The sequence below is a fragment of the Anomaloglossus baeobatrachus genome, chromosome 4 (genome assembly GCF_048569485.1).
Source record: "Anomaloglossus baeobatrachus isolate aAnoBae1 chromosome 4, aAnoBae1.hap1, whole genome shotgun sequence".
Lineage (NCBI taxonomy): Eukaryota > Metazoa > Chordata > Amphibia > Anura > Aromobatidae > Anomaloglossus > Anomaloglossus baeobatrachus.
Window position 1 is genome coordinate 231,908,174 of NC_134356.1, and position 13,534 is coordinate 231,921,707.

General features: G+C 50.0%; 1 protein-coding gene across 1 annotated transcript in view; it reads left to right on the forward strand.

The window, feature by feature from the left end:
- The window catches only part of WASHC4 (WASH complex subunit 4), a 160,339-nt gene that overhangs the window by 80,751 nt on the left and 66,054 nt on the right, over window positions 1–13,534 (forward strand). Inside the window, exons 20-22 of the mRNA XM_075344739.1 lie at window positions 1,378–1,494; window positions 7,821–7,989; window positions 10,976–11,130. Coding sequence (XP_075200854.1) covers window positions 1,378–1,494; window positions 7,821–7,989; window positions 10,976–11,130 — 441 coding nt within the window. The remainder of the gene's footprint in view (window positions 1–1,377; window positions 1,495–7,820; window positions 7,990–10,975; window positions 11,131–13,534) is intronic.

Sequence of the window (13,534 nt, forward strand, 5' to 3'; positions counted from 1 at the left end):
GGGTTTACACACAGCGATGTGTGGAGCTGCAGGAACGACAAACAACATCGTACCTGCGGTCGACCCGACATTAAGGAAATGAACGATGTTACACAGATCAGCGATATTGTACGCTCCTGTGCTTGTTCATCGTCGCACCTAGGATTTACACATTGCGATGTCGCAACCGGCGCCGGATGTGCGTCACTAACGACGTGACCCCGATGATATATCGGTAGTGATGTCGCAACGTGTAAAGCCCGCCTAAGACTGTGCTCTGAGGGGATGTGCTCTGAGGGGATTTCCTCTGTGGCTGCTTTTTCAAACCTTCACCTCCTTTTTCCTTTTGCTGCTCTATCATATACCAGAATCCATTTTACATATCTTTTATAACTATATCCAGCATAAAATATGTCGATAGCACTATTCACTTTATTATAAAATACCCTACATGTCTCCCTATCCTGCTAATCCCTAAATGTGTGTTTTATTTCACTTCCTGTGAGGTTTCATTTGAGAGGTGTCTCAAACAAGATGTCACAGGAGGCTGAGGCTGCACTCACACAGCATTTATCAACCCCTCTGAAACAGGACAACATCAAGGGTTCAGTGCTGCAGTCACTTACTACAGCTTTTTTCATCACTGCCTTCTGCATTTGTCTCATGGTGTAGATAGAAGCTGAGGGAAAGCTGGCACTATTTCTGTCTCTGCCACTGCAGCTTATATCTGTGCAACAAGATGTCATCAGGGGGTGGAGATGGAAGCAGGGTGAGTGACACTTGTGCTTCCCCACAGTTTCTGTCATTGCCATCAAACAATTGTTTTTCACAGAGCAGCGCTGGTGTCAATCACTGCTTCTATCGCCGTCACCTAATAATGTCTTATTTAACAGAAGCTGTAGGGGTGGGGACAGAAGCAGAGTGCCAGCGCTGCACTCACCTCTCCCACACAATCTATCAGTGCCATGGTACCAGGACATCTTCAGAGGGCAGTGATGAAAAAAAAAATTGTTCCAGGAGGGGTGATAGACACCACATGGAAGTGAGTACAGTCCCAGCCACCTGTGATGTCCCGTTTCAGACTTCTCTCAAGCGTCATAGGAAGTAAAGTGAAAAAAACCCACATTTAGATATTATCAAGATAGGGAGTAGTGTAGAACATTTTATAATAAAGCTAATTTCAGATGCGATTAGGGTGTAGAAATAGAAATTTTGAAAAGTCAGTTTAGGTATCGGACCACTCTTAAAGTTATCCAAGAGATGCTGCTGCTGAAAAATCTTATATAACAATACAAGGTTAACTTTTTACTTCATTTTTCCTCCCTATAAAAAAAATAAATAAAAAAATGAAAAAATTAAAAATCGAGCAATGATGTCTTCACACTTTTCTTGTTTCAGTACATGTTCAGTGCATTGTGGAGCTGTGTTCCTGCAATGATGAATGCTAGGCACTTGGAGTCTTTTGATATATTACTGAAGTGCTATGATAAGGAAATAATGGAAGTTTTGACAGAGGTATTTATACCGCAAATTTATTTTCACATTTTGTTTCATTTTTGGTAATATTATGGGATCAATAATATTCATATGGGCTTCTGATCGGTAATGTAATGTCTTACTGCAATTCTTAGGCTCTGTGCGCACTGGGAAATGAAATTTCCTTGAGAGAATTCCGCATGCTCTCAAAGATTACCGCACCCGCGGTAAAAAACCGCGGGAAACCGCACCCGAAAACCGCATGCGGTTTGCCGCGGTGTGCTGCGGTTTTACCGCGGTTTTGCCGCGTGCGGGTTGGGATGTGCTTTATTGCATTCAATGCAATAAAGCACATTGAAGAAAAAAAAAAAAAAAATACATTTAATTCTGATAGTAGATAGACAGAAGAATAGATAGAGGGATAGATAGATAGACAGACAGAGTGATAGATAGATGACAGATCGCTGCATTTCCCACGGTCGGCAGTGAGTTCACATTACCGGCCGTGGGAAATGACCGGTAATTACCTCTGCTGTCTGCTGCATTCAGCCTGTGTCTGTGACACATCGCGGCTGGATGTCAGCAGCGCAGGACGCAGGAGCCGGAGCTGTGTGGATTACGCCGGAGCTTTGTTTGGGGGGGGTTAATAAAATGGTGAACGAGGCTTGTTGGTTTTATTTAAAATAAAGGATTTTTGGTGTCTGTGTTTTTTCACTTTACTTACGGGTTGATCATGTCAGCTGTCACATAGACGCTGCCATGATCAAGCCTGGGGTTAATGGCGGTGGTCCACCACCAACATTAACCCCTTGTATTACCTTGCCACCACTGCTACACGGTGGCAAGAAGAGCCGAGGACACTCCCGGTGCTGCCGCATATTGCATGCGACAGTGCCGGGGCAGCTGCGGCTGATATTCTCGGCTGCCGGAGGGGGAGTGAGGCGGGGGACATTACCCCTGCCCCTCTCCCTCCCCAGCCTGAGAATACCGGGCCGCCGCTGTGTGCTTACCTCGGCTGGAAGGTAAATATGCAGCGGAGCCCACGTTCTTTTTTTCCTATATTTCCGTTTTCTTTCTATGTGTGTTCTATGTGTTCTGTGTCTGTGATGTCTGTGTGTGTGTGATCTGTGTGTGTGTTTACTCTGCACGGCTTCCTCTTCCTGTAATGACATCACTTCCCTGCAAAACCGCAGACAAGCGATGTACATTACCGGAGGTAAACCGCGAAATACCGCAGGGAATAACGCAGGAAAACGCAGTGAACCGCACAGAATTTGCTGCCTGCGTTATTCCCTGCGGGATTTCATGATTAACATTGAGTCAATGGAGTGAAATCCCGCAGCGATGTGCGGAAAAGAAGTGACATGCACTTGTTTTTGCTGCGGGATTCCCGCAGCAAAACATGCAGCTGTCAAATTCCGCCCAGTGCGCACAGGATTTTTTTTCTCCATAGGATTTGCTGGTGATTCACTGCAGAGATGTTATGAACATTTTCTGCAGCGAAACATGCAGCAAATCCGCGAAAAATCCGCGGCAAAATCCGGTAAGTGCGCACATAGCCTAAAATTATTTCTCCATTAGATTTGAAAGCCTATTGTGAATGCTTCCAGAAAATGAAGTTAATAGCCATTCTGTTTGACAAAAATACAAGATATGTTATATTATATGCAGACTTGTAATGTAAAAGATGTAAAACCCCTTTACCCAGAAATAGGCACATGTCCTGCTGAGTTCCCTCTGCTTCTGCTGGGACAGGAGCTAGCGCTGATCCTAGCAGTTTAAAGCGGTCTTATCAGACGAAAAGTGCCAGTTTTTGTTCTTTCCCATTGCTCCCCCGAGTATTCACATTTTTTTTTCTTTTATAAAATCCACCATATGGTTCCAAATATATGGACCTTTTCTTTTTCGCTCCTAATTGGGAGACCCAGACAGTGGGTGTATAGCTACTGCCTCTGGAGGCCGCACAAAGAACTACACTTAAAAGTGTAAGGCCCCTCCCCTTCTGGCTATACACCCTCCCGTAGGAGTACGGATTCCTCAGTTTTAGCTTTGTGCGCAGGAGGTCAGACACGCACGCATAGCTCCATTGTTTTTAGTCAGCAGCAGCTGCTGACTATGTCGGATGGAAGAAAAGAGGGTCTATACAGACTCCCAGCATGCTCCCTTCTCACCCCACTGTATGTCGGAGGTGTTTGTAAGGTTGAGGTACCCATTGCGGGTACGGCGGCAGGAGCCCACATGCTGATTCCTTCCCCATCCCTTTTTACAGGGCTCTGGGTGAAGTGGGATTTACCGGTCTCCAGGCACTGAGACCGTGCTCCATCTACAGCCCCTGGAGAAGATGCTGGATGGAGCGGAGTACATCAGGGACATGGCCCTGCTTCCTCAAGGTACTCTGTGTCCCCGTGATTTGGCGCTCACACCGCAGCATGCTGGGTGTTGTAGTGCGCCGGGGGACATCAGCGCTGCGGCGCTTGTGCCATGGCCTCATTCAGCTTCGCTGAAGCAGGCACACTTATGGGAATCGGTCGCGCCGGCCGCTGGGACTGCGGGCAGGGTCACTCGGTCATCCCGTATCTAGACGACCTGCTTATAAAGGCACCCTCTCAAGAGGCATGCCAACACAGTCTGAAGGTGGCGCTAGACACTCTCCAGACTTTCGGGTGGATTATCAACTTTCCAAAGTCTCATCTAACCCCGACCCAATCTCTGACTTATCTTGGCATGGAGTTTCATACTCTATCAGCGATAGTGAGGCTTCCACTGGACAAGCAGTGCTCGCTACGGACTGGAGTGCAATCTCTCCTTCAGAGCCAGTCGCACTCACTGAGGCGCCTCATGCATTTTCTAGGAAAGATGGTAGCAGCAATGGAGGCGGTCCCGTTCGCACAGTTTCATCTGCGCCCTCTACAATGGGACATTCTACGCCAATGGGATGGGAAATCGACGTCCCTCGACAGGACTGTCTCCCTCTCTCAGACTGCCAAGGACTCTCTGCGTTGGTGGCTTCTCCCCAACTCATTGTCACAGGGAAAGTCGTTCCTTCCCCCGTCCTGGGCAGTGGTCACGACAGATGCGAGCCTATCAGGGTGGGGAGCGGTGTTTCTCCACCACAGGGCTCAGGGGACGTGGACTCAGGAAGAGTCCACCCTGCAGATCAATGTTCTGGAAATCAGAGCAATCTATCTTGCCCTGCGAGCCTTCCAACAATGGCTGGAAGGCAAGCAGATTCGGATTCAGTCGGACAATTCCACGGCGGTGGCGTACATCAACCACCAAGGGGGAACACGCAGTCGCCAAGCTTTTCAAGAAGTCCAGAGGATTTTGACGTGGGTGGAAAGCAGAGCGTCCACCATATCCGCAGTTCACATCCCAGGCGTGGAAAACTGGGAAGCAGACTTTCTCAGTCGCCAGGGCATGGACGCAGGAGAATGGTCCCTTCACCCGGACGTGTTTCAGCAGATCTGTTGCCGCTGGGGGACGCCGGACGTCGATCTGATGGCGTCACGGCACAACAACAAGGTCCCAGTTTTCATGGCACGGTCTCACGATCACCGAGCGCTGGCGGCAGACGCCTTGGTTCAGGATTGGTCGCAATTCCGACTCCCCTATGTGTTCCCACCTCTAGCATTGTTACCCAGAGTTCTCCGGAAAATCAAGTCCGACTGCCATCGAGCCATACTCGTCGCTCCAGACTGGCCAAGAAGGTCGTGGTACCCGGATCTGTGGCATCTCACGGTAGGCCAACCGTGGGCACTACCAGACCGTCCAGATTTGCTGTCTCAAGGGCCGTTTTTCCATCTGAATTCTGCGGCCCTGAACCTGACTGTGTGGCCATTGAGTCCTGGATCCTAGCGGCCTCAGGTTTATCTCATGAAGTTGTTGCCACAATGAGACAGGCTAGAAAACCATCCTCAGCTAAGATCTATCACAGGACGTGGAAGATATTCTTAGCGTGGTGCTTGGCTCAAGGGTTTTCTCCCTGGCCATTTGCATTGCCAATTTTTCTTTCCTTCCTGCAGTCTGGGTTGGAAAAAGGTTTGTCGCTTAGCTCTCTTAAGGGTCAAGTCTCCGCGCTATCCGTATTCTTTCAGAAGCGCTTGGCACGGCTTTCTAAAGTACGCACGTTTCTCCAAGGAGTTTGTCATATCGTTCCTCCTTACAGACGACCATTGGAACCCTGGGATCTGAACAAGGTTCTCCTTGCTCTCCAGAAGCCGCCTTTCGAGCCTTTGAAAGAGGTTCCCCTTTCTCGGCTTTCACAAAAGGTAGTTTTTCTTGTGGCGGTCACGTCTCTTCGAAGAGTGTCCGAGCTAGCGGCGTTATCTTGCAAATCTCCCTTCCTGGTGTTTCACCAAGACAAGGTAGTACTGCGTCCAATTCCAGAGTTTTCTCCCAAGGTGGTTTCTTCCTTTCATCTCAATCAGGATATCACTTTGCCATCTTTGTGTCCGCATCCAGTTCACCAATTTGAAAAGGGTTTACATCTGTTGGACCTGGTGAGAGCACTCAGGATTTACATTTCTCGCACGGCGCCTCTACGCCGTTCTGATGCGCTCTTTGTCCTAGTCGCTGGTCAGCATAAGGGATCGCAAGCTTCCAAATCCACCCTTGCGCGGTGGATCAAGGAACCAATTCTTCACACATACCGTTCTGCTGGGCTTCCGATTCCATCTGGACTGAAGGCCCATTCTACCAGAGCCGTGGGTGCGTCCTGGGCATTGCGGCATCAGGCTACGGCTCAGCAAGTGTGCCAGGCGGCTACCTGGTCGAGTCTGCACACGTTTACCAAACACTACCAAGTGCATACCTACGCTTCGGCAGATGCCAGCCTAGGTAGACAGGTCCTTCAGGCGGCGGTGGCCCACCTGTAGGAAGAGGCTGTCTGACAGCCCGTTCATGTGGTATCTTTTTACCCACCCAGGGACTGCTTTTGGACGTCCCACTGTCTGGGTCTCCCAATTAGGAGCGAAAAAGAAGAAGGGAATTTTGTTTACTTACCGTAAATTCCTTTTCTTCTAGCTCCAATTGGGAGACCCAGCACCCGCCCTATTTGTTCTTAGGGTTTCGTTTTTCGGGTGCACATGTTGTTCATGTTGTTTCTTAAGTTCTCCGATCTTGTTATCGGATTGAATTTGTTTTTGAAACTGTTATTGGCTTTCCTCCTTCTTGCTTTGGTACTAAAACTGAGGAATCCGTACTCCTACGGGAGGGTGTATAGCCAGAAGGGGAGGGGCCTTACACTTTTAAGTGTAGTTCTTTGTGCGGCCTCCAGAGGCAGTAGCTATACACCCACTGTCTGGGTCTCCCAATTGGAGCTAGAAGAAAAGGAATTTACGGTAAGTAAACAAAATTCCCTTCTTTATTTACCATTGATTTTTCTGGTCTAAAAAGAGAGCACTGCTCGCAGGGTAATAATGCAAAGCAGCCTAAAAACATGTTCCCAGAGAATCCTGTGAGCCAAGCACTCGTGGTAAAGACTAAAAATTAGTTCTAAATAAAAAGACATATATCTCTGGAACCGTATGGCGGATATAAAAGTAAAAAATACAGTTTTTTAATAAAGAAATACTCAGAAGCTGCTGAAATAAAATAAAATACTATGGCTTCCCAAAAATAAGACTCGGTCTGGTATTACTTGCAGTCCTAAAAAACGTGCTAGGGCTTATTTTTAGGGAAACAGGTTGGGGAAAGTTTACCCCCCCCCCAAAAAAAACAACCTATCGCACCCCCCTTCCCAGGAGACTCATACTTACCAGACCCCGGACGTCTGCGTCACTCCCAGGTCCTCCTGAGATCTTCGGCAGGTGCGCCCAGCAGGTATGCTCCACAGCGGTTCTCCTTCTCCCTTGCTTCCGGCTGACATATGCGCGCACACACACACACACACACACACTTGCTGTAGAGCGCATCGATGCGTATTGGTATATCATTTTATGGGGTGAGTGGGTGTGTGTTCCACCGCAGGTCCTTGATGTGTTACACTGCAGGTCATCCCATTCGATGTTTGAGTATGATTGTGGAGTCTTCTATCTTCTCTCTTTTGGGAGTGACTTCTCTCTATAGTGAAGTGTCCTGCAGTATTCTTTAACTTTTTTAGCTGCACGGACACTTCATTATTTTTGAGGTAGGGCTTATATTGAAGCCTTACACTGAAAATGCTGAAAATTCCTTCTAGGGCTTATTTTTGGGGAAGGGAAGGCTTATTTTTGGAAAAACATAATAGTAAGCGTGTAAATTCTGTACTCGCTTTGTGTGCCTTTTGTAGTACACTGCTTGGCACAAAACCAGTCTACATTGTATATATCTTCGCTGTAATTGCTCTTTGCTTTCCCTTGTATTGATTTCCTGTGTTACATCTTTAGCATTTGTTAGACAAACTCTGTAAAGAAATCGAGAAGGACCTCCGTCTATCTGTTCACACTCACCTACAGTTGGATGAAAGAAATCCTTTTAAAACTGGAATGAAGGACTTGGCCCATTTCTTCTCCCTGACACCCATCCGCTTCTTTGACCGGTTTATTGACATCAAAGGTAATGCTATATGCAGTACTCCAATGTCATCTTGTTACATATTAAAGGGTTGTTGCCACTCACTTGCATTTTTGATAGTGAATACGTCAATTAAACAGGTGTCTCCTAGGAAGCGTGCAAGGCTAAGGCTAGCAGGTACTATTTGTATAGGACAGGTACCTAATAATTGCCTGCTGGCCATTCAGGTATGCACTGTATATTTGTGTGTGGACGGTAAGTAAAATTGTTCCATCTCACCCATTCCTGAGGAGGTCATCCAGATCAGACGGTGCACATACAAGCTATGTTTATCAAAACACTCACATGGACAAGAGGAAGAGATATCCAACGGGCTCGTCTCAATCTTCATAAAAAACAAAATCTTTACTCAATTCATGTTAAAAATCCATCCGTAAGGTTACCGTATTTTTCGGACCATAAGACGCACTTTTCCCCCCCCAAATGTTGGGGGAAAGTGGGGGGTGCGTCTTATGGTCTGACTATAAGGCTGCGGGGAATGAGGGTGCCGCGGTGCAGCGGGTCATCGGCGGCACGAGCAGGCTGTAACAGCCTGCCGTGGCCACGTGGGCCCGCTCATTACATATGCACGCCCATCATCTCTCAGCGAAACCGGCGCTGACAGGTGGGCGGGGTGATAGGCGGGGGGGGTGCGTGCATAATTAGCAGCCGGCCGTGATCACCCCTGGCAACTACAGCCTGGAGTGATCATGTGCGGCTGTATTCACTGCCCCCCGTGCATCATCAGCGCGGGGTGCAGTGAATCAGTGTGTGTGGAGCCGCCCCCCTGCAGCATCGCGTCTTCCTGTCTGTGCCGGCGGTCAGCTGATCTGGACACTAGCGGCGCGCACCGCGATGACGTCATTGCTGTGCGCGCCGCTAGTATCCACCAGAATCGATAAGCTTACCGCCGGCACAGACAGGAAGACGTGATGCTGCAGACACCGGTGACGGCTCAACACAGCGGCGCTGCAGCTGAGACAGAGATCGGTGCTTCAGGGAGTGAGGAAGGGTAAGTATAAACGTTTATTTTTTTTTCCTGTGCCACAGGATACACGCCATTTACCAGGATGGGGGCATTTCATGAGCAGGATGGATGGGGGCATTTCATGAGCAGGATGGATGGGGGCATTTCATGAGCAGGATGGAGGGGGGCATTTCATGAGCAGGATGCATGTTGGCATTTCATGAGCAGGATGGATGGGGGCATTTCATGAGCAGGATGCATGGGGGCATTTCATGAGCAGGATGGATGGGGGCATATCATGAGCAGGATGGATGGGGGCATTTCATGAGCAGGATGGATGGGGGCATTTCATGAGCAGGATGGATGGGGGCATATCATGAGCAGGATGAATGGGGGCATTTCATGAGCAGGATGGATGGGGGCATTTCATGAGCAGGATGGATGGGGGCATTTCATGAGCAGGATGGATGGGGGCATATCTTGAGCAGGATGGATGGGGGCATTTCATGAGCAGGGTGGATGGGGGCATATCATGAGCAGGATGGATGGGGGCATATCATGAGCAGGATGGATGGGGGCATTTCATGAGCAGGATGGATGGGGGCATATCATGAGCAGGATGGATGGGGGCATATCATGAGCAGGATGGATGGGGGCATATCTTGAGCAGGATGGATGGGGGCATTTCATGAGCAGGATGGATGGGGGCATTTCATGAGCAGGATGGATGGGGGCATTTCATGAGCAGGATGGATGGGGGTATATCATGAGCAGGATGGATGGGGGCATTTCATGAGCAGGATGGATGGGGGCATTTCATGAGCAGGATGGATGGGGGCATTTCATGAGCAGGATGGATGGGGGCATTTCATGAGCAGGATGGATGGGGGCATTTCATGAGCAGGATGGATGGGGGCATTTCATGAGCAGGATGGATGGGGGCATTTCATGAGCAGGATGGATGGGGGCATTTCATGAGCAGGATGGATGGGGGCATTTCATGAGCAGGATGGATGGGGGCATTTCATGAGCAGGATGGATGGGGGCATTTCATGAGCAGGATGGATGGGGGCATTTCATGAGCAGGATGGATGGGGGCATTTCATGAGCAGGATGGATGGGGGCATTTCATGAGCAGGATGGATGGGGGCATTTCATGAGCAGGATGGATGGGGGCATATCTTGAGCATGATGGATGGGGGCATATCTTGAGCATGATGGATGGGGGCATATCATGAGCAGGATGGATGGGGGCATATCATGAGCAGGATGGATGGGGGTATATCATGAGCAGGATGGATGGGGGGTATATTATTAGCAGGATGGGGGGTATATGAGCAGGATCATATACAAGGCAGGAGGATCCTTATCAGAATGGGGGTACCTTAGTAGAGAATTTGGGGACATTACCCCCATAACAGTGTCAGCAGCAGATCCTCGCCCCATAACAGTGTGTCATGACCATATTTTTTGGTTTAAAATTTTATTTTCCTATTTTCCTCCTCTAAAACCAGGGTGCGTCTTATGGTCAGGTGCGTCTTATAGTCCGAAAAATACGGTAATCCATGTTAAAATCCTTTAGATATAGCCAGGACGCTTTTTGGACTCCATGTTCATGACCATGGCGATACACTAAGGACTTGGAGTCCAACACGTCCTGGCTATATCTAAAGGATTTTAACATGGATTAACATTACGGATGGATTTTTAACATGAATTGAATAAAGATTTTGTTTTTTATGAAGATTGAGACGAGCCCTTTGGATATCCCTTCCTCTTGTCCTTGTGTGTGGATGGTGTATATTGTCCAAGAACAGTTTGTTTCTTGCAGACCCATATATAACGGCTCATCATCACTTAATACAGACAAGTTGTTTCTCATTCCTGAGTGTGATTTTACAATATCTACATAACACCCCCGTGTAACTAAAAAGTGGCTAAAAATATTGTGTTCCTGTTTTCTGTGCACTGCCCGGTACATGCAGCATTGAAGACTAACACTGGCTCGTTCTTGTTTTGCAGCCTATGTGACCCATTATCTTGACAAAACGTTCTATAATTTGACAACTGTAGCACTCCATGACTGGGCCACATATAGTGAGATGAGAAATTTGGCTACCCAGCGCTATGGCTTAACAATGACAGAGCCTCATTTACCAAGCCAGACATTAGAGCAGGTGAGTGTCGTTATGTATGTGAAAGATTGCTCTGTGTGTATATATCTGCGTTTCTTCAGAAACTTTTTTTCTCTGTCGTTTCATTGGGGGACACAGGACCATGGGTTATGCTGCTGTCACTAGGAGGCTGACACTAAGTAAACAGAAAAAGTTAGCTCCTCCCCAGCAGTATAACCCCTGAGCCGGAGGCGGGCTCAATCAGTTTTTTGCTTAGTGTCGTAGGAGGCTGATGTGGGCCGTCTGGGCCCCCTTCAGCCACTTGATTTTTTGCGTAATTTTTTTTTTTTTCATTTTTTCTCGGCGACGCTCGTCGCTCTCATCTGTTGGAATTCTCTTTTTCTGCAGGTATCTTTTCTCTACCTCAGCTCTCGCAGCCCGTGTGGGTACCGCTCCCCTAGGTCGCAGAGGCTTGAGTTGTCGGGCCCTCTCCCCCGTCCAATTCCACGGTACCACTCCCCGGTTGGCACGCGGGGCTGAATTTTCCTGGGCACCCCTATTCACCCTGCGGTACCACCCCAAAGGGTCGCAAGGGGCATACAGCAGGGACTGGACCTCCGCAGCGCATCTGGAGTTTTTGGATGGGGCCCGCAACGCTGCTACATTTAGGGGCTTCCACCCCAATGGCGTCCAGCTTCCCGCCTTCTTCAGCCTGCTTCCAGGTGCCCGCAGCCATTCCTTCGCTGAGCGGAGCACACAGGAGCATGTGCAGAGCCTCAGCCTGCACACTGCACAGCGCGCCGCGGATCAGGTAGGACCCCTACCTTCTCCCCCCCTCGGACGGCTGCAGAAATTGAGGCCCCGGTCTGGGCCTACTCGCCGGACTCCCCCGCTGCGTCCGTGGAGCTCCCTGCCGGCTCCGAGGTCGGGCGGCCCCGCATCGCTGCTGCGCCGCCGCCGCTTGCGGCCGGGTCCGCCGGCGCTGCCCCTGTACCTTTTAACAGCGCCTCCTGAGGTTGGCTCCGCCGGCGCTGCATCTGTCCGCAACGGCACCTCCGCTCGGCCACTGTCCTCGGTCCCCCAGGCCCCGTCCTCGGCGTGCCCAGGCCGCATCCCGCACGGCGCGCCGAGGATCCTCTCCGCCGCCGCCTGCGGTCGGGTCCGCCGGCGCGGCCTCTGCCCGCGACGGTGCCTCTGCTTGGGCCCCGTCCTCGGCGTGCCCAGGCCGCATCCCGCACAGCGCGCCGAGGATCCTCTCCGCCGCCGCTGCGGCCGGGTCCGCCGGCGCGGCCTCTGTCCGCCCCGGCACCTCCAAAATTTAGCCCCCGGCTTCGGCCCTGTCCTCGGCGTCCCCAGGCCCGCCTCCCGCACGGCGCTATTGGACGCCGGCCTCTCCGTTCCCGCCCTCCGCCGTGCTCCAGGCATCACTTGGGGGGTGGGGGATATTTTTTTCCCGCTCACAGCGTCCATTTTAAATAAAGAGAGAAAGGAAAAAAAAAAAAAAAAAAAAAAAAAAAGAGAATGGGAGTTTATTCCAGACTACTAGTCTGGGTTTACTGAGGCCTCAGCATCACCTTATTTTTCCGGGGGAGAGACTAAAACACACTTTTCTTAGTGGATATTTTTTATTTTAGGTCGATTTTTATTAAAAATTTTTATATACATGAGTTTTTTCCACCTTAACTCCTACAGTACTTTCGGGCACTTGTTTTGCTTCACCTTTTTTATATCGCGCTCCCAGCTCGAGTTTTTTGTTTAGTCCCCTCCGGCGGGTTAATGCCCTGTCTCAGGTCATAGATCCCCTCGCCGCCGGCCCTCGGCTTCGCGCGCATGCGCTGCGTCCCCGGCCAATACTCGGTTATACCTTCCATAGGTCTAGCGCAATCCCCTTGGGGAGGTGAGTCTCGTACTAGGGACCTTTCCTATGCTAGAAGCGGACCCGACAGGTCTCGTCTTTTGTGGCCCCCCTGTTTTCCACCTTATTCCCCAGGTCCAGACTGCTTTTTCTCCGGCAGTCTTCCGACCTCTCGGGTGATGGCCCAGGCTTTCCACCTCTGCTGGACTCCGAGCAGGACCTGGATGTTTTGGCGCATGTCTAAAGGCCTGCTGGAATTGGTGAGTCAGGCCGTAAGGCTACGGACAGCCCCATTATCTCCATGCACGCAGGTCCCCCTTAAGTCATTTGGAGCAGACCCTGCTCAGACGACATCCAGAGCTCGCTGAGTTACCGCGTGCTCACAGTCAACTGCCATACACGACGTTTACCAGCGGTAAGTCTAGTCATCGTCTTTATTCCCTTCTACAAAAAGGGGTCTCGGTGAGAATGGGCAGGCCACACTGAAGTCGCTGAGTGATCACAGACAACAACCAGACACGGCGTTTACCTGCGGTAAGTCGTGTTATTGTCATTATCATTCCCCCAGAGGGCTCTGGAGAGAGGGGGCATGGCACCTTGCAGACAGGAAGG